This window comes from Brassica napus, chromosome A2 (genome assembly GCF_020379485.1).
Source record: "Brassica napus cultivar Da-Ae chromosome A2, Da-Ae, whole genome shotgun sequence".
In the NCBI taxonomy this organism is placed as follows: domain Eukaryota; kingdom Viridiplantae; phylum Streptophyta; class Magnoliopsida; order Brassicales; family Brassicaceae; genus Brassica; species Brassica napus.
In genome coordinates this window covers 29,273,009-29,295,774 of record NC_063435.1, presented here as the reverse complement: position 1 = coordinate 29,295,774, position 22,766 = coordinate 29,273,009, and the positions used below count along the sequence as shown (strand labels likewise).

The window sequence follows — 22,766 nt, the reverse complement described above, 5'->3', positions numbered from 1 at the left end:
TGGTTACATAACATGATGTTAAATTAATATCTCTTTCAATAAAAAGGAGGATTTAAGTTGTTTTGAAGAAGAAAAAAAGACCCAAATTCAGACTTATATCAACAAATGAAAATGTAATTATCTAAAGTCTAATAATTAGTTATACGTAAATGACAAACAACAAGAAAGGAGAGAGAGTATACGTTTGATTAATCCCTTTCCATACAGGAAAGCTTTGATCCCACAAATTTTCTGTCTCGACGAAAACGGATCATCAACATTGTCGACTCCCTCTTGCTTTATTTATACTCTTTATGTATATGTTTATTTATTTTGTCTGACATATTTTTATATTTACAAACTAATGTTGAAATAGTGTCTTCAGAGGAAATTACTATTATCTGGTCACACAGGGTACGTAGTTGTCTATTCTTGTGTATACGCAAATAACTAAATTGCGTCGATCTTACCCTAAATTCGATAATTAGCCTCAGTTTTGTTTTTAGTTACTATTCGACCCTTAAATCAAGGTATCTTTTGTCAATAGTAATCCCAACCTTTTTTAAATGATTGGAACATAGGCTATAGAAATAATTGCCTTATTGTATATGTTCACATTTGTCTCACGTACATTTGATATGGACGTTTATCTTTTAATTGTACGCTTTTAAAGTCATGTTTTCATAATTCAGATGGACTGTAAGCTGCAATTATTATAAACTAATCACCCAACAAATTGGAACTTTGGTTTGCTATTAACTAGGGCACTATTAGGGATGTAGTTTAGCAAATATGAAAGTTAAGGGTTAATTTAGAAACACACTTATAGAAGCAAATCTAGCTACTTGACTGCTAAGCATATGGGTGGTATTTTATATACGAAACAAATCCGTGGACAATCACGCATAGATGCCTAGAATGTAGCTTTCTCATTTGGGGTTTTTGCCAAAACTAACCCACAACTTGATTTTAATCCCAAACCTATACCCAAACTTGAATCAAATGCAAAACTAACCTAAAAGCCTAGTGAAATTACAGCTCAGCCCCTTGTGACCAAACAAAAAAACAGAAGCCATTTTTACGAATATAGCCCCAGTAAATCGTCTGAGTCGTCTGAATTGTTGGAAGTCGTCTAGACGACTGAAGTTTCAGTCGTCTGGTACCAGCTTATTTTAAAAATAATTTATAAATCTTGTAAAAAATATTTTGATGCGTGAAAAATAAAAATCAAGTAATTATAAACAGTTTTAAGTGATATAAATTAAGATATGATAAAATTGATTTGTTTTGAAGATAGATGAGTGGAAGTAGTGAATCATGAAATACTTTGGTTTAGGAGTTTGGCAAACATATGTTGTAGTATTGTATGGATTGTTAGGGTTAGATTTTGGAAAACTAAAATGTTTTTTTCAGAAATTAGTTTTCACTTATATGTGTTTATTTCTGTGTATAGTAAACACTTTTCAAGTTTGATTTGGTTTTATGAAGTGTTTAATTAGATAATTAAGTTTAGGGGTTATGTTTAGGGTGTGGACGACTTATATTTCAGTCGTCTGTTGAATAATTTACCCGGACGACGTATATTTCAGTCGTCCAGACGACTTACTTGTAAGTCGTCCAGACGATTTACTTGTAAGTCGTCTGGAAAGTCTTCTATTTTAGTTTCCCACTAAAAATATTTAATTTCCCGCTAAAAATATTAAACTCTTCTGGACGACTTACATGTAAGTCGTCTGTTTTAATTTCTTCACCAGACGACTGAAATGTAAGTCGTCCAGGAAGTCGTCTGAGTCAAAAATATTTAACCTAATTAGATTTTTTGCCTCCCTATATAAAGAAAAATTTACACATTCTCTCTCCTCCTCTCAAATGGCTGCAACAAAAATGTAATGTTCATCATTCTAAAACTCTCCAACCTCTCTCTAATCTCTTTGACTTGAAAACACCAAACTTTATATGAATTTTTCAGTTTTGTCTCATGTATTTCTTACTAATCTATCTCTTTTACAGGTTTTTAATCAAGTGGTACTCATCTTCCACTAATTTAGAGGTAGATCTATTAATTTTAGATATGTATTTTTGTGTGTTCTATAAATGTAGATTTATCTAATCTTCCACTCATTTTTTCTATTTTTAAGTCATTTGAACGTTTTTGGATATGCAGGTTTTTCAGATCTGGATTTGATGTGCAGGTTTTTCAGATCTGGAAGACTTCTGGGACGACTTACGTGTTAGTCGTCTGGAAGTCGTCTGGAAGTCGTCTGGAAGTCGTCTGGAAGTCGTCTGGACTTCTTGGAAGTCGTCTGGACTTCCAGGAAGTCGTCTGGACTTCCAGGAAGTCGTCTGGACTTCCAGGAAGTCGTCTAGACTTCCAGGAAGTCGTCTAGACTTCCAGGAAGTCGTCTGGACTTCTAGGAAGTCGTCTGGATTTTTCTGAGCGTTTTGGTAAGTTCTTATGTCTGATTTTTCTTCATTTGGTAACTTCTTGTTGTATAAAGTTCTTACTTTTTTCCCAAACTAAAACTCTCCAAACCCACTTTAATCTCTTTGACTTGAAAACACCAAACTTTATATGAATTTTTCAATTTTGTCTCATGTCTTTGTTACTAATCTATTTTTTTTTGCAGGTTTTTAATTAGATGGTACTCATCTTCCACTAATTTAAAGGTAGATCTATTATTTTTAGATATGTATTTTTGTGTGTTCTATAAAGGTAGATTTATCTAATCTTCCATTCATTTTTTCTGTTTTTAAGCCATTTGAACGTTTTTGAATATGCAGGTTTTTCAGATCTGGATTTAATATGCAGGTTTTTCAGATCTGGAAGACTTTTGGGACGACTTACTTGTTAGTCGTCTGGAAGTCGTCTGGAAGTCGTCTGGACTTCCTAAAAGTCGTCTGGACTTCCTGTAAAGTCATCTGGAAGTCGTCTGGAAGTCGTCTGGACTTCCTGTAAAGTCGTCTGGACTTCCTGTAAAGTCGTCTGGAAGTCGTCTGGACTTCCTGTAAAGTCGTCTGGACTTCCTGTAAAGTCGTCTGGACTTCCTGTAAAGTCGTCTGGAAGTCGTCTGGACTTCCTAAAAGTCGTCTGAACTTCCTGGAAGTCGTCTGGACTTCTTAGAAGTCATCTGGACTTCTTAAAAGTTGTCTGGTCTTGTCTACTCATCTACTCAAGTTGTCTGGTCTTGTCTACTCATCTACTCAAGTTGTGAATTGCATGTATACTCTTTTAGTTGTGAATTTTTTGTAAAATCAGTAATAATATTTTCCAAGATGTATTAAATGTGCTAACAATGTGTTTACACATTTACAAATCAATGAAATAATAGACTTCAGTAGCCTTTTTCTTATCTTTGGATCTCTCATATGCAATAATAAACTCCAATGGCCTTTTTCTCATCATAATAAACAAGAATGTTGGTAAGAGATGGAAACAAACAATAGTAACTAGTCAAAGCATATCATATTTTTTATAAGTTTGCATTGAAAAACTTAGTCAAATTTAGTAAAACTAAGGGAGAGAACATATTTTGTAAATATGAGTTTTACATATCTTGAAGTTACTTATCATTCTTAAAAATACAAGTTATTCAAAAACTAACGTAGAAGACTTAAAAACTAGTGGAGAAGACGCGGACGACTTCAATCTAAGTTGTCTAGACGACTAAACTATATGTCGTCTGGTCAACGCAGAGGTTATTTTTGCAATTGACTTTGAAATCTGTTATTTCGGACGACTGAAAGTTAAGTCGTCTACTATTGTTTGGTTAAAAAAAAAACTCCAAAAAAGCTAGACGACTTACATTTCAGTCGTCAGAGGTTAGTTTTGCATTTGACTGGATTATTTCAGAAGTTTGACTTTTTGGACGACTTACATTTCAGTCGTCTAGTGAAAATTAAAATAATAATATTTTTTAAAAGTAGACGACTTAAAGTTAAGTCGTCATAGGTTAGTTTTGCAATTGAAAAAAAAAACTTCAAGATTTAATTATATACAGACGACTTATAATTCAGTCGTCCACGAGACGACTGAAATGTAAGTCGTCTAGGATTTACGAGGTTTGACCAGAATCTCGGAAAAAAGTCCTGGACGACTTACAATTAAGTCGTCTGGTGGACGACTGAATTATAAGTCGTCTGTGTATAATTAAATCTTGAAGTTTTTTTTTTCAATTGCAAAACTAACCTATGACGACTTAACTTTAAGTCGTCTACTTTTAAAAAAATATTATTATTTTAATTTTCGCCAGACAACTGAAATGTAAGTCGTCTGGGGAAGTCAAACTTCTGAAATTATCCAGTCAAATGCAAAACTAACCTATGACGACTGAAATGTAAGTCGTCTAGGTTCTTTGGAATTTTTTTTGAATCCAAACAATAGTAGACGACTTAACTTTCAGTCGTCTCAGGTTACAGATTTCAAAGTCAATTGTAAAAATAACCTCTGCGTTGACCAGACGACTTCCAGGTAAGTCGTCTACAGCCAGACGACTGAAAGGTAAGTCGTCTACAGCCAGACGACTTCCCAAGTAAGTCGTCTGACGAACAGATCTGGAAAAAAACTCGATGTCATACCTTAAATTGGTGAGATAAGTTCCTTAGCATACATAAGGCTTCTCCAAGCACACAGAATCACAAACGAAAGTCACCCACCCATAATTGTTAGCTTCTATGACTCTATGAACCATAAAAAATTTAGAATCAAAATCTTGGGTTTTTTTAGCTCATTGTGGAGAGAAATTGAGAGATATGTTGTGTTTAGTTCACAAGAATGGAAAAAGAAGAAGGGTAAATCGATTTTGGGAGCATTAAGAGCTTCAAATTGGTTGTTCATGGTGGTTGTGGTATTGATGACAATGGCAATCTTGTAATTACTTGAAGATGATGAGGGTGAGAGAGTAAAAATGTCATTTTCGAAAAAAAAAAGAAAAAAAAAATTGATGGCATTTTCGTAAATTATATGAACTTGTGGGGTGAATAGGGCAAAACCAATTTTCAAAAAAAAGGGAGGTTAGTTTTGTGTTTGACTTTAAGTTGTAGGTCAATTTTGCAAAAATCCCTTCTCATTTTCTATTAATTTCTATGTTTGCATGTACACTTCTTGCTCCATCTTCATCTCCAGTGTCATTCTTATCTATATTATTAAAAGAGAAATATAAAATAGAAATACCTTTTAATTTTACCATTTATTTACATTAAAATATCATTGAGATATTTATTGAACCTATATTTAAGCATACTTGTCTTTTCCTAATTTAAATAATAGATTTAAGCATTTAATGTCTTTCTAAAATTTAAATAATAGATTTTCTTTATCAAATCATAGCCAAACTAAATTTCCTAATATATTTCATATTAACATATTCAATATTTTTAATATTTACAAGTAATAAATAAAAAAATAAAAAATCACACATCATAATCAATTTATATAACATATAAATAAAATATAAAATATTTTATTCATATATTAGTATAATGATTTCATAATATAAGTCCAATTAGTTATAAATATTAGATTTGTTTATATTATACATTGTGATATAATAGACGATTAAAATCACAAAATATAATTATTCAAAATAATAAATAAAGTTGTCATGTTTAAAAATGTTATATTAACAATTGTGTAATACATTTTAATTTACATATATATATATATATATTTATACGATCACAGATCAAGTTCTAGAAAAAATAATAATAGCAAGATTATTTTTCTTTAACAAATTTATTTTAATAGAAATTATAGTTCCAAATATGTTTATATATTTTATATATTTATAAATTTATTTTCTTTGTCTTTAAGGAAACTTAGATTTTTAAATTGGAAAAAAATTTGACCACTTCTATATTATTTTAATTAGGAAATTTAAAATTTATATCAGAATATTTTATTAAACTTTTAATTTTTATTTTTATTACAACTGCAAAAATTAATTTTCAATATAAATTTATGTTTTAATATTACAAATGCATCATTTAATATAAACAAAAAAAACTAAAAACATAAAATAAATATCCGCGAATCAAGGTCTAGTTGTGTATAAAACATAAGAATAAATAAAAGAATATAAGAAGAGAGAGCACATGGCAAAGCGAAGCTCCATGTTCACGAAAACAAACAAGCTGTCTAAGGCCTCTCCCGTCCTTTCAGTTCACTCACTTTCAATCTATAATAAACCCATATATATACATTCACATTTCTATGGTACAGGTGTGAGTATTTTTACATATATATATGTATATAATGTATTTCAAAATTCTCTAACCAAAATATGGATGGTGATCTTGTGATACTTGAAAGTTTTCAAGATGGTGACGATCACTATTTCAATTCAATTTAAGAAAAAATGATTTACATTTTGAATATGATATTATCAGTGGTTGACTTTTTTTTTGTAACACTTTTTTTTTGTAACACTATCAATGGTTGACTATATATAGATACCGCAAGAGTTTATGAGTAAAGTTTTGGAATTTCTGAAAGTTCAAAAATTCTTCTATATATAATTAGTTAGATCAAAGAAAAGTATTTCTAATTGTGAAAGAGAAAACACAAGCTAGTTTACCTGTTTGGATATTGTTAGCTCAGTTGCTTGTCAATTTGTTTAGTATTATTTCCTCTTTATCATATTTTGGGATATTTTAGACAAAATTTATTGTGTTATTTAAATATATTTATAATTTTAATACAAAATTATTTTGTGATTATTTTTATTTTATCATTTCATATTTAATTGAATTTTGAATTTAAATAAGACCGGGTATTATAGTACAAGTAACAAATTTTTGACATGCGTATTAAAAAAAACTTTAAACATCATTTATAATAAAGCAAAAAGTATACGCCTGTGATAAAAATACATTTGCTGGTGCCTGATAGGCTGCCATATATATATATATATATATTGTAGAAGATTGCCACATTAATTAAAACGTAAGTAATAATGTGATATTATATATGTTTAGAATTATGTTCTGTGCTGTGTTAAAAAAAAAAGAATTATGTTCTGTGCTTAAAATATTATTATATACTGCATAATATGTCGTCTGCATTAACAATTATTATTTTTTGATGAAAAGTAGAATTTTAAGTATCAAACAAACATGTTGTTTATGTTTCAACATAAAACAGTCAGTCTATTATCAATACATACTGAAAACAAGTTGCTTGATAAAAACTTACTAAGAACATAAAGATACTGCAAAATGTATTTATAGGCACACATAGAGCCGGTCGTTGGACCAAACCGAATAAGCCACTTCTTTTAGCCACTTAATTATAAGAACAATTTCGGCCATAAAATTCCAAAACTTTCTTTTGGTCTAGTGGTAAAATCTTAAGGGTTTTAACTTTTTTTTGCTTCCAACCAAGGTTTGAATTGCAGGTCTAATATTTTCTAGAACCGGTTCTGGCACACATAAACAATAAAACAAATGAATATAACTTATAAGTATATATACACTTCTAATACGTATAATAGGATAGGTGTTTATATTTATCAGAAACGATGAATGTTGTGAAGAAGAAGAGACGGACAAGGCTGTGGAAAGGATCGAGGCTTGTTTGTATTCGGAAGCTGTGATATGCGTGAGAATTTGTTGGGGCACCTTCAGTGAACTGTTATCTATCGTGACCCTGTCCCTAATTAATGAACTCCTCTATTATCTTCGTCTTCCTCCTCTTCACATGACTCAACTAACCAAAAAGATGCTCGTCAAAAACATTAATTATAAGTTCGTCTTCATCTTCTGCATGTACATACTCGTCATTTCCACTAACTTATTTTTGGACTATAATCATAAGTCAACCCCCTTGCTTATCTAAGAAATTTCGACGATTGGGATAGTTCGACAAATTTTAATGATTATTTTTAATATTTATTCATCTACGTAAAGGAAATAATTTACTTCTAGATTTTTTTTGAGAAACGTGATTAACTTCTAGATGTTAAAACTAGAGACGATAGTTAAAGTAAATAATACTACATCTACATACTGCCAGTTAATAACGAGTGCTGGTTATTTGTTGTATAAGCCCTAATCTCATCACTTAAGTCAAGTAGTTGGCTTCATTATTTTAAAATGTTAGATTATCAGAAAGAAAAGTTGTAGTTTAAACATGCCACAACCTTCTGTTTTCATAGTTTGTAACATTATAATTATTTTTAAATTTAGTAAGAAAATGCTTATTGTTAGGGGCTAGACAATAAACCGATGGTGGTGATGTATAAACTAATGCTAAATAGACAATGTTCCAACAGTTTAATCAAAACAATTAGCAAATTATAGATGACTTAGTGTTCTATAAGATAACCAGATATCTTTTGATATATATAACATATAATTTATTTGATATATAACATACCATTTAGATGGTAATACAGTTAAAGTGTGGAGTGATAACTGGTTATCAACTACACATCAGATGTGTCCCATAGGCCCACCACGCGAGGAAGAAAACAACATGCTCGTCTCTGATTTAATGCTACCTGACTCCACTCTGTGGAACATTGAGAAAATTAGAGACTGCTTACCCCATTATGAAGCTCAGATTCGGAGCATTGTCCCTAGTGACTATGGAATGTGTGATACTCTTGTTTGGCTAGCTGATAAAACAGGGAATTACACGACCAAGTCGGGATACGCAACTGCAAAGCTCAATGTGGAAGGAAGATCCAGTGATTTCAACTGGCACCGTTGTGTGTGGAACGTCAACTGCTCACCGAAACTGAAGAGCTTTCTCTGGAAATTATCCAGTAATGCGATGGCAGTGGGTGAGTCACTTCTCAAGAGAGGCTTACGGGTGGATGGAGCTTGTAAACGCTGTGGACAATTAGAAACCATCGCCCATGTTATGTTCCTCTGTCCTTTTGCGGGTAGAGTATGGGAAGCAATCCCAGCAATGTGTGTTCCGAGTCCAGTGCCGACGAAGTCGATAGAGACCATCCTCTCTGAATGCCTAAGAATGGTTAATCTACCGCCTTCAGGACTGACTACCCCATTGTATCCTTGGGTAATGTGGGTTTTATGGACTTCTCGTAATCAACTGGTGTTTGAAAACAAGTCTTTCTCTGAAACAGAGGTATTAGGAAAAGCGCTTAAGCATGCTAAAGAATGGCAACATTCAATGGCACAAGCTTCTCCACGGTCTGGTTCGTCTAAAGACTGCGCCTCAAAGGCGATTCAAACACAACACCCAAGTGATGTGTACTGTTGTTACTCTGATGCAGCGTGGAAAGGTGCCTCTTCTGCAGGTGGCATGGGATGAACTTTCACCAATGCTGCGGGTGATACACGATCACAAGGAGCTGTTGCTTGCCCTTTTGTGGCCTCTGCACTAGTTGCGGAAGCTTTGGCACTCAAGGAAGCAATTAAAGCAGCCATCTCTCTTAACATCAAAGACCTCATTTGTTTCTCTGATTCAAGGGGCTTGATTAACATGATCACAGCAAGTTCTTCTGTGATCGCTCTGCAAGGAATTCTCCATGACATCAGTGTGTTGAGTCTTTCCTTCTCTTCTATATGTTTTAACTTTTAAGTTTGTTCCTCGGCTCTCTAATACGATCGCTGATCGTCTGGCCAAAGAAGCTTTGTCTTTGTATCTCAACCCCTCTGTGGTGAGAGGAAACCTTGATAACTAAGTAGTAATATAAGCATGTTTGACCAAAAAAAAAAACATACCATTTAGAATTACTTATAAAAAAGCATAACATTTAGATATTAAACTATGGGCTGTTCCTCAAGGTGAATGTGTGACAAAGAAAAGGGGCCAAGACCACGTGAATTCTCCAAGCAATTTTCATACATAGCCTTTCTTTGAAGCGCACACGTGTTCGAGTTAACATTGCCAAGCGACCACGCATCTTTTCCGTATGCGCCAAAAATAACAAAATGCGAAGGAACTAAACAAAATGCTCTTGTATAATAGTAGTTGTTATTGTTACTGACAAAAAAATTGTTACTGACAAAAAGTAACTGTTAGTAATTTTACAACTTATGAATTTTGTTTTTTGGACAAAAAAAAAATTTATGAATAACAATTTATTTTAATAATATATAGTGTGTCATCAATACTATTAAAAGGGAAAAAATCATAAAAAATCTACTTACAAAAGTTTGTTGAACCTATTCATTAGAAACTTAAACATATATATATATATACAAAATTTGTTATTAGGTTCCCTTATTATTTGCTAAGCCTTCCAACAATTAGTTCCTATATATATGCATTTCATCATTTATTATCTTTACATATATTTTATTATTTGCTAAGCCCTCCAACGATTAGTTCTTATATAAATGCATTTCATCATTTATTATCTTTACATATATTTGGATATCTATTACTCCATACAATTTTTTTTTTTAATTTAGAAGTCAAAATTAAATGCCTTCAAACTACACTATTACCATACATGCATACAAATATTTCATCAATAAATTTGTGTTCATCAACGTTTTACCAGCTACAAATTAATATCATGTAAAACCAATTATGTTCAATGAAAATTGATGATAGAATTTAAATAAAACTATTATTGAGTTTATTGTTAATTTCACTGTATGCAATTCAAAAATTGTTTTACCGGTTTAAATTAACGAGTTTTTTGTTTATAAGCGCATATCACACTTGATTGCGAGTTTTTTAAAGTTTGCATGCTTTAAATTAACGAGTTTTCCTTAAATCCCAACCAACTTATGTACAAGTCATTGTTTACCGGTTTGACCGTTGGTCTGAACTTGATATAAATTTTTTTCTTATCTAATTTAAAATAATAGGCATGCTGAGTTTGATCACACCATATAAAATTTAAAAAAAATAATTAATAAAAGCAATTGAAAATATAATTACATTAAATAACCAAATTAAAAAAAAATTATCTTTTGATAAAATATGACTTTGTAGCATAATAATGTAAAAAAACAAAAATACTAATTCCTATCAAATATTTTTATCAACCAAAAAATAATCCGCGCTTTTAAGCGCGGGTCAAAAATCTAGTTAAGATCTTAAATCGGAGAGATGCGATGCAGACGCGCACAATGTTTGTTTATTTTGGTTTCCTTGAACACAGTTTATTTTAATTTCGCGGAATAGCTATTTTGACTTTCACAAGAAAGCATACTATTTTCTTCCTTTTTTCCCTCTAAAATCTCTCTTATTAAAATAAAAAAATTTATTTGGATTTAACTTTTAGTTATACACTATATTAAATTGAATGTCACTATTAATTAATAAAAACATTAGATTGTTATTAAGGATAATTTATATTATGCTACTAAATATTTTTCTAACACAATAATTGATTTTGTATCCAGACAATATAAAACGTTAAATCAAATAATTGACTAAAACACTCAAATAATTTATGAAAATATTAAAAACAAGTACAACTATGTTAAATAGGTTTAGATACTACTAAATAATTTTATTTGATATGAAATAAATTAAATTAATAGAATATTTATTTATATATATCAAAATATCTATCACACAATTTTAAAAAAAAATTACAGATATTTTATTAAAAACTAATAATGAAACGGGGTTGAAATAATTGAAAAACAAAATTCAGTAATATATAATACAGTTTCATATTTAATATAAATACAAAATAATATAATTATATAGTATTAAAATATAATAAAATAAAAAATGTGAAAACATATTGATTTTTATACATTTTGTTAAAAAAATATTCTCGCGTTTTATATACTCAGTTCATAATCTAGTCAATACAATTAAAACATTATCATTTTTTAGATTTTCTCTTGGCTTTCTTTGAGATATTATATTTTGTGGCCTAAAAATTAGTTTCTCATTAAGGATAAAGTGAGAGTGCAATTTAAGATCAACAAAATCGTGTGCAGCTTTGTCTTTTTTTTTGGATATTATATTTTGTGCCATCATGAATTTGCCTAAAAATTAGTTACTCATAAAGGGTAAAGTGAAAGTGCAATTTAAGACTAACAAAATCGTGTGCAACTATCCTATATAAATGGTTAATTAACCAATTTTGTCATTTTTTTAGCGATGGTTAATCAATTTAGTCTACCCATGATTTTGTTAACATTTTCATAGAGATATCCTCATCGATTATAGACTAATTATTTATAAATATTTCCTCATTGTTAGTCTCAAGATTTTTTTAGGAGGTCTACATCCGTAGTCAATCACATATATTTATCATTTTCTAGAACAATTCATATTTTATGTATAAGTATTAGTATAGATAGTAAATGCATGTATGGTCTAGAAGATGTCAATAGTAACCAAAGCCATTTCATAGAAATTTTTGCATCGAACAAACATATGATGGCATAATGAACATGATTTCAATATTAATATGTATCAAATATAACGGGTTGAAATGTTCCAAAAAAAAAGTATAAAGGGTTGAACAAACATATTAACATATTTGTATTATGAAACACTAAAATTAATTAATAAAAAATGGTTAAAAAGTTGATTATCTTATTTTTTTAAAAAATATTAAAAATAAAATCAATTCAAAACATGTTAAATAAACAGGTTAAATAAATGTACCATCATAATTTTTGATTTGATTAGTTCACCTAAGAGAAATAACTAAAATAAATCATACCTACAAACTTAAATATAGATTACATAAAAAATGTATATCCAATTTTCATCATAAAGAATATTTCAGCCAAAAATAATTCTAGAAAACAGATCAAAATTTAGTATTATATTAAAATATTAACGAAGGTACTGCACAATATATTATTTTCTCAGGATATTTTCAGGTTAATAAAAAAAATGAACAACTATTTGTTTGGGGTTTGTGGTCATTTGATAAAGAAAGGGATTTGGAATGCCAACACGTTTTACGTTCGATCCACCTGTTGTATGAAACTAAGTCATATTGTTCTGGATATCTACACGTATATGTGCTTTTACTTACGATATATTTGCATATTCGAAAATAGGATCTATCAGTGTACTGTACCTACTTTTGTGGATTAACATACCCCCAAATTAATAAAAATAACTGTTTTTCTTTATATGATAATGAATATCGACATACCGAAAAGAACCGTTAAATGATTGTAGGAATTTTCCGTGTTTATTCCAAACTAATTATTTAAGAGGTATGGTCGTATGGAAGAAGAACAGAGCAGCTATTAAATATTTAATCTAACACGAAAATGTTTAATTATTTTTCTTGGCTGGAGTTGAGAATCTGTAGATAAAATATATAGTTTACTTGATTGAGAATCTAATGTTTTTGCAAAAATAGTATTTAAAAAAAAACGTACGTAGGGAGATTTTGTTTGCATTGCATGAATTCGGTGGACAGCCCATAGTTTAGCCACATTCTCTTATCAAAACCGCTTTCTCTTTTGCATTTTTCACTATTTTTTTTGTAAACAAAGAAAGACACATAATTCTTCCTTTGGGGGCCGTTTGTGGCTCCTAAATTACATTTTAATTTGTTTTAAAGATCAGAAGATAATCCAGACCTTATGGTCTGATTAATTATTTCAGAGTCAGAGATAAAAGCCGGTTGCTAAATTCTCTCTCCAGATTGTTAAGTATATTCAAACTAGGAATTTCTTGAGCCAGCTCGTCCTGTATACATTTTAATTCTTGATTTTACAATATAAAATATTAGATTTAGATTAAACATTTTAACAAAGAAAATATTTAGGTTAAACGACTGACTAATACAAGTATACAACATATATGAGGAACGAAAAGAAATCAATAATGCTTTTATCAAAGGACATAAAAGACAATACCTTTCATAAATTTTGTTAAAAGTACTAGCCAAACATATATTGAGTGTTATAAAAATAAGTTTAGGGAAACTGAAAATCCCTGTTTAGATAATGAAATGTGGTAAAAAAAAAGATAATAAAATCGTACATATGGTTAAAACCTGAAACATGGCCAGTAGATATTTAATTGCAGTATACTTCTTTAAAAAAATTGCAGGTATAGTAAAAAATTATAGTTTATGTTGTTATTATTAGCGTAGACATAAGCGATGATATAATCTTAACACTTTTTCTACGTAAAAGTAAGGGATATATTATTGAAAACTTATACATATATACGATAAAACGACCAACCGAGTTTCATATCAATTCTAACACCGTTTACTTATTAAAAAAAAAACATTTGCTCTATTGACTGGTCCAGTCACTTATAAAAAATATATTTAATGGTGCAGAATGGATTGATTGTTATATTGTCTAATCTTAATCCAAATATTGAATGCCTTCCAACTAATATAAAATATTCGGATCGACGTTTCCGAACTACTATGTAAACTATTTAGAGCGTAACCTAAACCTTAATTTTCCACGTAATTGTAATTTTGCTTAACATAATTTCATTTACTGATCATTAATATATAGTAGATAAAGTAACGAGCCTGCGTATGATTCAGAGCCATGCCCACCATATCTTAAAAAAGGCTTTTACCTCGGGCCCCCAAATAAATATAATCTTTTTGGGGCCCCAAATTACAAAATGTTTGTTATGGTGTAGTGGTAAATTGAAATGTATGTGTGAAGAAGGGACCTAGTTCAATTTTCCCCTCATTAAATCTATTTTCTTTTAAGATTTTGCCTTAGGTTTCATCTAACGTAAGCACGCTACTGGTATGATTAACAAGAAGTTAAATGACAACGTCATAGTCTCCGTTCCATATAAAGTGTACGTTAAAGTAGGAGCTCGCGTATGGTCATCATGTTACACACATCATTTTCATTCATAATTACAATCAAGCTACCTCTTATGGCATTTTATTAACGACTCCTAAATCCTGGTTGGTCCCATCATATATCATATCCCCTCTATAATATAAAAATTCATCAGAACATAGTGTCGCATCATAATTTTAGATTTTAGCGTAGACTCACACATACACACGATCTCTGGTCCCTCGGTTTAATCTCCCCTCCTCTCTACTGATGTCATATATTCGTGCGAACTAAACTGTTTCGGAATTTTGTACAGTTATAAAATTTTGCACTTTGCGTGAAAAGAGGGGCAAAAGATCATATTCCTGTATCGTATATTCTAAATCTTCGAGTCACAACTTAGTGAAAATGCTACCTATGCGCATATCAAATTGGCGGCTGCATGCATGTTTCAGTTATCATCGATATACAAAAATATAAAAAAGCATATAATATTCAGACCACATAATTAGATGCTGGATTTTTTTTTGGAGCAAACATATATTAGAAATTTAAAACAAGGATGTTCTACACGGATTCTATAGAGTCAAATTTAGATGCTGGATAAAACTCAAAAGTTTTCAATGAAATATGAAAATGTATAAAGGTTTTTCATGAAGTAAACGATTTTTTGTTGTTAGACCTACTCTTACAATTGTTGGATTTTATATCAGAGTTACTTGCAGCTCCAGACAATATGCGCTTGATTGTCAAATTTTGGAAGCCTATATTTTGTATTATTTTAAAGATATTTGTAGAGCTATGAAAAAGACATTTAATAAGCGAAAATCAACATTCAAGCAAATGTTATATATAAGCAATTTCAGGCGATTAAATGTATAGTCTTATGATTTAAAATTGTTTTAATCCTCACTACAGTTTTATAATTAAAACTTAAGAGAAAATAAAAACGAATCAAATGGTTCGTATTTTTATACATGAATAATATATATATAGTATGATATACTATTGATGAATAACATGGTCTATTCTTTTTCATAGAGAGTTTCATTTTGTTGGTTATTCTATTCTGGTCTGGATATCCATACCACTTCAAGCTTGAGTAGTAGAATAATTTTTCGCTGTAAAAAATAAATAAATAAATAACATGATCTATAAACAATACAGTAAATAAATTGCATTTTCTAGTTGTAAGAAATAAGAATAATCAATAGTTTCATTTTGAAAAAAAAAAAAAAATTCTTCTACCGGTTTTAAAAGTACAAATATGCTTAGCTTCATTTCCTATACTAACTGTTTAACCATTCCAAATCAAATAATTATCGACAGCAAATACTGTGAAAAGTTAGACTTACAACTCTTTTGATTTATGAACAGTATGGTGTTACCGTGTTGGATAGACATAATGTATTTATCACATTGCATACACACCGTGTAGAGTCTGTAGACATCGTCTATGCTCTCCAGAGTCCACACCATCAACCTAATCTTTACGTTTCGTTAATCACTGATTAACTCCCCAAAGTGGTTATGTGTAGATTTAAGCTAGAAGGGAAGCTCGATTTTTTAAATCAACGTTTTGGTTTCTTCATAAAGCCTTTTAAATCCACAGTTAAAACAAAACCGAAGCTATTTGCTTAGCGATAATGTAGGACAGCATATTCGAAAACTCAAATTAGTCAAAAGTTCTGAATTTTTAATTTATTTTATGAGACATATAAATCTTATTCGACACGATCTCTGTCGTACATTACCTTAGGAAACGACTTGTAAAATAAAAAACAATGGAACGAACAGGTAAAAAATAAGACAAGGGTCACTCAACTATTACAGCATAGGAGAGAGCTTTACGAGAACACGAGCCAGATTCAGTTAATTATGCCTGTTTATGAATATATTATGAATTTATTTTGTTTTCCATCACAGTTTCTGAAGTAATCATAATCAAAGTCACATCTCATCTTTTATTCACATGTCCAAAACTATTCATTGAATCATTGTACGCTGCAAATCAAGTTAACAATTAGTTCGTATCTTCTTACATCTCTAGTGCCAGCTTTCACATTACTAAAGTCAATGTGATTAGAATTGTTAATATTATTTTTGTTTGCTCTTGTATACTAAATGGGTAATTCCCATTTGATTATTTTTAAATGTGTAGTCTCTCTCTAGAAAGAGAAATGAGTTATCTGCTTACAAAATTATTCACGAACTTAGAGCATCTCCAATGGGGATGGATGGTAGATTTAAATGTATCTCGTACTTTAAAATTTATGTTTTAATAGTTTGTTAGAAAAAGACGAATTCTATTAATACGTTCTTAATTGCTTAAACAAAAGCTGGAATAGCTCAGTTGGTTAGAGCGTGTGGCTGTTAACCACAAGGTCGGAGGTTCGAACCCTCCTTCTAGCGTTTTTTAGCCATAGTGCATTTTGTCCTTTTTTAATAATGGGCTACAAGTCCATAAGTTGCCATACACATCGTAATTATTTGTTAGACGAAATAATCTAAAAATCCGACAATACAGGTACGTTCAAGCTTGTAAGCCCAATGGTTGGTTTAAAACTAATGGGCCTCCACGAATCAGCCCTTCTCTCGTTCCGTACGTTTCTCGTGATTAGCTTCACAATTTTCAATATTAATTCTTGTTTTTCTTTTCCTGTTTCAAGATCCCAGTAGAGCATTAACTTTGTTTTAAACTCGGACCGAACTCATATAAATAAATGTAAAACAATCAATGAAAAGGAGGATCAGATTACGGCTGGAATAAATGGGAACAGACCGGGTATATCAGGTGGTATATGCTTCTACAACGTTTGATAACGATATAACATTTGAACTGCATTTGACCAATCCTTGTTGAAACTGCGTCTTTACACTAATTTAATATATTTTTATACTCCCTCCGTTTTTTAATATAAGACGTTTTACAGCTATGCACGTAGATAAAAAAAACCATTAATTTCTTATATTTTCTAAACAAAAACATCATTAATTATTTACCTAACCACAATTCAACCAATAGAAAAATAGAAGATATATTACTATTGGTCATACAACATTAATTATTAATAAATTTTACATAGAAAACCGAAAACGACATATAATTTGGAACAAAAAAGTTTCTCTAAAACGACTTATAATAAAAAACGGAGGGAGTATATATCTCTCACAATATTTATTGATATCAAATAAAGGAAAACCAGATGTTAAAAAGGTACAAAGTTTCTTTTTGGGGAGAATATTAGTTTGTTAAGAACTTGTTTTGTATCAATATAGGCCAAACCTCTGATACAAAATAAATAAAAGAACAAACATATATTTTATTTTATTTTGTGATACAAATGCGCTTTTGGTCAAGTATATCAGGTTTGGATTTATATGGATCGGAGTAGTATAAATTGTTGGGGTTAGAACATCTAATAATATCACCGATGCAAATATCTACTTATTTTGCTCCTTGTAGATTAATTTCAGTAGTAATTTTTTTTTTTTTTTTTGTAAATATTCTTCAAGTTTCAATAGTAATTTGATATTATGAAAAAAAGGCTAATGGAGATACATATGAAGAATAGTTTAAAAGTTAAACCGGGCGTGTATGAATCTCATTTGCAATTGCGGTATGGTTTTGGATTTATTATCAGTTCAAAACAAAAGTGGGTGTAAGCTGTATGTATCAGAGAGGATGATCGGTTCAGTTTCACGAGAGATCCATTCTTGAAGCTCTCACATGTTTCCTATTTCTTCTTCTCCGTTCTCTCGTGTTTCTTCACAGATGGAGACGCTTGATCAATCATCGAAACACAATCTTCTCTTTTTCTATTTTTGGATGTATTATTTATTGATATATGCATATTATTGAGAACATGGCCTCACTAACTGTGTAATTGGAATTAATACGTATACTAAAACCCTATGGAATCTGATTATGATGCAATTTCACTTCACAAACGTCAAATATTGCAAGTTTTAGTTGATAATTTAATCATATTATATATTACCGTTACAAAATAAAAATAAAAAAGGGGGTGATAAAAGGTGTCAAGAGAAGTTTTTGGAGTTAATGGTCAAAATTATATTAGGAAAACTTTACAAAGATGTGAGAGAAAGTTAACTAATGTAACAAACCCTACTCGTTAAACTTTTAAAAACCTGCTTAAATGTTTAAACGTGAACTCATACGAATCAAATTTATGTCTACTATATAAATTTGAAATCTACAAGTTAGTATATGTATTCTCAGTTTCTTGGCAACAATAACTTAAAGGATATATAAATAAATTGTTCAAATAGTTATGGTTTCCTTAGTAGAGTTGCATACTGCTGACAACTATAATAAGTATAACTGGCTGCATGAATATATGTATAAAATATATAGTTTACGTATAAAGACCGGTGCAGTGCACACTTCACACATTGAAAAAACGTTACCGCAACAACATAACACGACAGATAACAAATTCTATCCGATTTGTTCCGATCAATTGCACAGTTATATATGTTCTTCTGTCTTTTCTGCCACTTCATGCCTCTCTCTCATCTTCTCCTTTTGTCTCTATTATCCCTCACTCATCTCTCTACGTATACAAAGACTATACCTGCAAAGAAATTCATATATCGAATGTAATAAAATGTACATTTTTTTTTTTACAACGCAACTGCCGAGTTGCAATTAGCAAAAACAAGAGAGAGAGAGAGAAAGGTTTTCTCTCGAGTGTCTCTCCACCCCGACGCCGTCAAACCCTAATCCCACCAAATCGATCTTGTTTTCGAGGGGATCGAAGGCACTTGTCGCCGCCGGTCTCCTCCTCCGCCTCTATTTTGCTCGTCTCAGCCACTTTCATCGATCCCATCGACCGCCGTTACCTCCTCTTTGTCGAGCTACTCTGGATTTCTTCTTCGGTGGACCTAATCGGAAGCTAGAGGCGCGTGCCTCTCTTCTCTGGAGTACAGACGAGGGTGTGATGGTGGTGCGATTCTCGGTGGCCTTGATTCTCTGCCTCCTCCGACTGTCGGCGTAAGATCTGGGTCAGATCTTAATCTCAAGAGTGGTGATTTTTCGAGAGCGTAGCTACCTCTCTTCTCATTGCTGCCTTGCCTCCCGATGGTTCAAGGGTCTAGTAGCTTCAAGGTTCTTTAGAGCCTCTCCTCGAGAATTCGTTTTCTCTGAGTACGGCGGAGCCGTGGCTCTCCGTTGAGGGCCTCTTTCCTTTGCTTCAAGTGTTAGCTTCCATGGTTTGTCCCTGTGTTGTGGCTTGTGTCTCTTTCTATTGTTCTTTGGTGGTTGAATACTCAGGGTTCTTGGAGGACAGTCCCGCCGTGTTCCCTCCAGGTCATGATGCTAGAGCCTCGCTCACACTCGGATTCACCTGTTTTTGAGGTGTCTACTGACTTCTCCAGATCTTCATCTCCTTCGCAATGCTCCGGGATGCTTCTCTTGACTGATTTGTTGTCTGCACTTAATCTCTGGGTCGCGTGGCCGGATATGGGAGCATTAAGACCGCCTGCGCTTGACCATGATACATGAGTTTCAAAGCAAGTGTGGTCAGCTTTGATAGTCAGGTTGTGAGCTTCCCGAGCGGTTATTGGTGTTGTCTTCAACGAAGCCCACCTCAGCTTGCACCGGATTGGGTGTTGCCGGCCCTCCGTCGTCGCAGCTTGAGAGAATCTCCGGGTTTGTCTTCGGCATTTCAACACCGTTTTAGCCTACTCTTCGATGCTTAAGGCTCAGCCTCAGGTATCAAGAAATGCTTGTGTAAGGTTCTAATAGCTAATGTTTGTTGCAATAATCTTAGTTCTAAGTGTTGTTCACCTCTGAACACTCTTAGTTCTCTCTAGGTTCTATGGGTTTTTTATATTTTTGCGGCCAATAGAATCTGAATTAGCTTTCGAGCAGATCAGATTTCAATTTGTATTGTGATCAGACCTTCATTCAAGTTAATGATATTTACACTTTTAGCGAAAAAAAAAATCTACTTTTTAGCGAAAAGATTGAGTATTGTCGAGGTAATTATTATGCAAGAGAATTATAACATGTTCTACATGCAACATCGTAATTCTAGTTTTAGTTGTTAATACATAAATATTGAATTTTATATACATGTTAACAAATCTATATGCTCATATTAATTTGTACCATTAGCTTTTTGTAATTCGTTAAGATTTTTCTTTTTTGCATTTAATATCTTAAAATGAATGATAAAACTCTGGATATTAAAGTTTCATTTTGATAAACACACTCTTTTAATATTAATAAATACAAAGACAATTTTTTTTGCTACAAAAGCAAAAACATTCAAATAATTAACTCGACAAGAAAAGAAAATTAAAGTGATTTAAGTCTCATAAACAAAATAACTATTTACGTCTCCAACTTTTTGAAGACAAAGCCACTTTTTGTTTACTCAATATCTATAAATAATTAAGCCAAACAAACGTTTCTAAAACATACACAAGCTCACATACATGCAGAATCATTTTATATATAAATTCACACCAGACGAAACCCTTTTTACCAACTGTTCCTCAATCTCTCTCGCTCTCATCATACTTTTCTTGTTCCTTTATTTCTCTCGTCCCATCATTATCATGTCCTCCCATACCAATCTCCACTCTCCTAAACCGGATCACCGTATCACCGGTGCGTCCCATACCAAAAAACCACCGTCTTCCACCGCTTCTCAAGACCAACAAACCCTAAAATGCCCTCGTTGCAACTCCTCAAACACAAAGTTTTGTTACTACAACAACTACAGCCTCTCTCAGCCTCGTCACTTCTGCAAATCTTGCCGCCGTTACTGGACACGTGGCGGTTCCTTAAGAAACGTCCCCATCGGTGGCGGTTGTCGGAAAACCAAAAAATCAATAAAACCTAACATTATAGCTCCTTCTTCTTCTTCATCTCAGAGATTTTTCTCTTCAACCATGGAAGAAGCATCTAAATTCTTCACTCCTCCAACAGCAATGGATTTTCAGCTCGCTGGATTATCTCTCAACAAAATAAACGATCTTCAACTTATGAATAATCAAGAAGTTCTTGGCCTTAGGACGACCATGGAGCAGGTCGAAACAACACCTGTTGATGTCGGATCAGGTTTAACCCTAATGGGTTTTGGAGATTACAGCAGCAACAACAACAACCATTCACCGGCGACTTTCACAACCGATGGAAACTTAGCTACGTCGATAGAAACTTTGAGTTGTTTAAACCAAGATTTACACTGGAGGCTTCAGCAACAGAGGATGGCTATGTTTTTTGGCAACTCTAAAGAAGAGACTGTTGTTGTGGAGAGGCCACAGCCGCTTCTTTACCGGAATCTCGAGATCGTTAACTCATCGCCGTCGCCGACAACTAAGAAAGGAGAGAATCAGACAGAGTGGTACTTTGGTAATAATAACGACAACGAAAGGGTGATTAATAACAATGAAAATAATAACACAGGAGGAAGCGATCAATGGAACAATGGACTTCAAGCTTGGACTGATGTTAATCATTATAATTAATGCTTTGCCATGATTCTTGGTAAGTTTAAGATAAACTATATTTATATGATCAAGATTTAAAACTATGTGTGTTTGTGATGTCACTTCCAAAAATATTTATGTTTATAGTTTTGTTTTATTTGGGTGTTCTTTGTAGTAAGCTTTTGTTGTTGTTGTTTGGGTTACTATTGTTGTATTATAAGTTTCAATTTGTAAACAAAACCAAAATTCAAGAATTGATAGATATATACTGTATTAGATTCTCTAACTTTTTCATTAGTCTGTTTTTTTTTTAATATTGGGCGAATTCAAAACAGGATTTACTGTGCTTAAAGCTTAATTATTGAAAGGCTCTTGGACTTGAGCTTAGTGGTGAAATTCTCAACTAACTAATTGGTGGTTGCCTGGTTGGTGTTTCAGAAAAAAAAAACTAATTGGTTCACCTTTGTTTTGAAATATAAGATGTTTAGAATAATCTTTATGTTCTAATATATAAGATATTCTCATATTTTTAAGTACCTTGAACTTTATCAAATATTGTGGAACCAACCAAATTTAATAATTCTATTTTATAATTGGTTGAATAATTTTAAATTTTAAATTCCAATTATATTTTTTAGATAAAA

General features: G+C 31.7%; 1 protein-coding gene and 1 non-coding gene across 2 annotated transcripts; both read left to right on the top strand.

Annotated features, from left to right (window-relative positions):
- Positions 1 to 16,996: 16,996 nt before the first annotated feature.
- On the top strand, positions 16,997 to 17,070 carry TRNAN-GUU. The gene has a single exon. It is a non-coding gene; the product is annotated as a tRNA-Asn (tRNA).
- A 3,762-nt stretch (positions 17,071 to 20,832) lies between these two features.
- On the top strand, positions 20,833 to 22,408 carry LOC125588934 (dof zinc finger protein DOF5.7-like). Its single transcript, XM_048760907.1, has one exon. The coding sequence runs from the start codon at positions 21,124 to 21,126 to the stop codon at positions 22,159 to 22,161; it is 1,038 nt and encodes a 345-aa protein (XP_048616864.1). The 5' UTR covers positions 20,833 to 21,123; the 3' UTR covers positions 22,162 to 22,408.
- Positions 22,409 to 22,766: the final 358 nt, after the last annotated feature.

Coding starts and splice junctions, on each gene's coding strand:
- LOC125588934 (XM_048760907.1), top strand. CDS start 21,124: ATGCAGAATCATTTTATATATAAATTCACACCAGACGAAACCCTTTTT.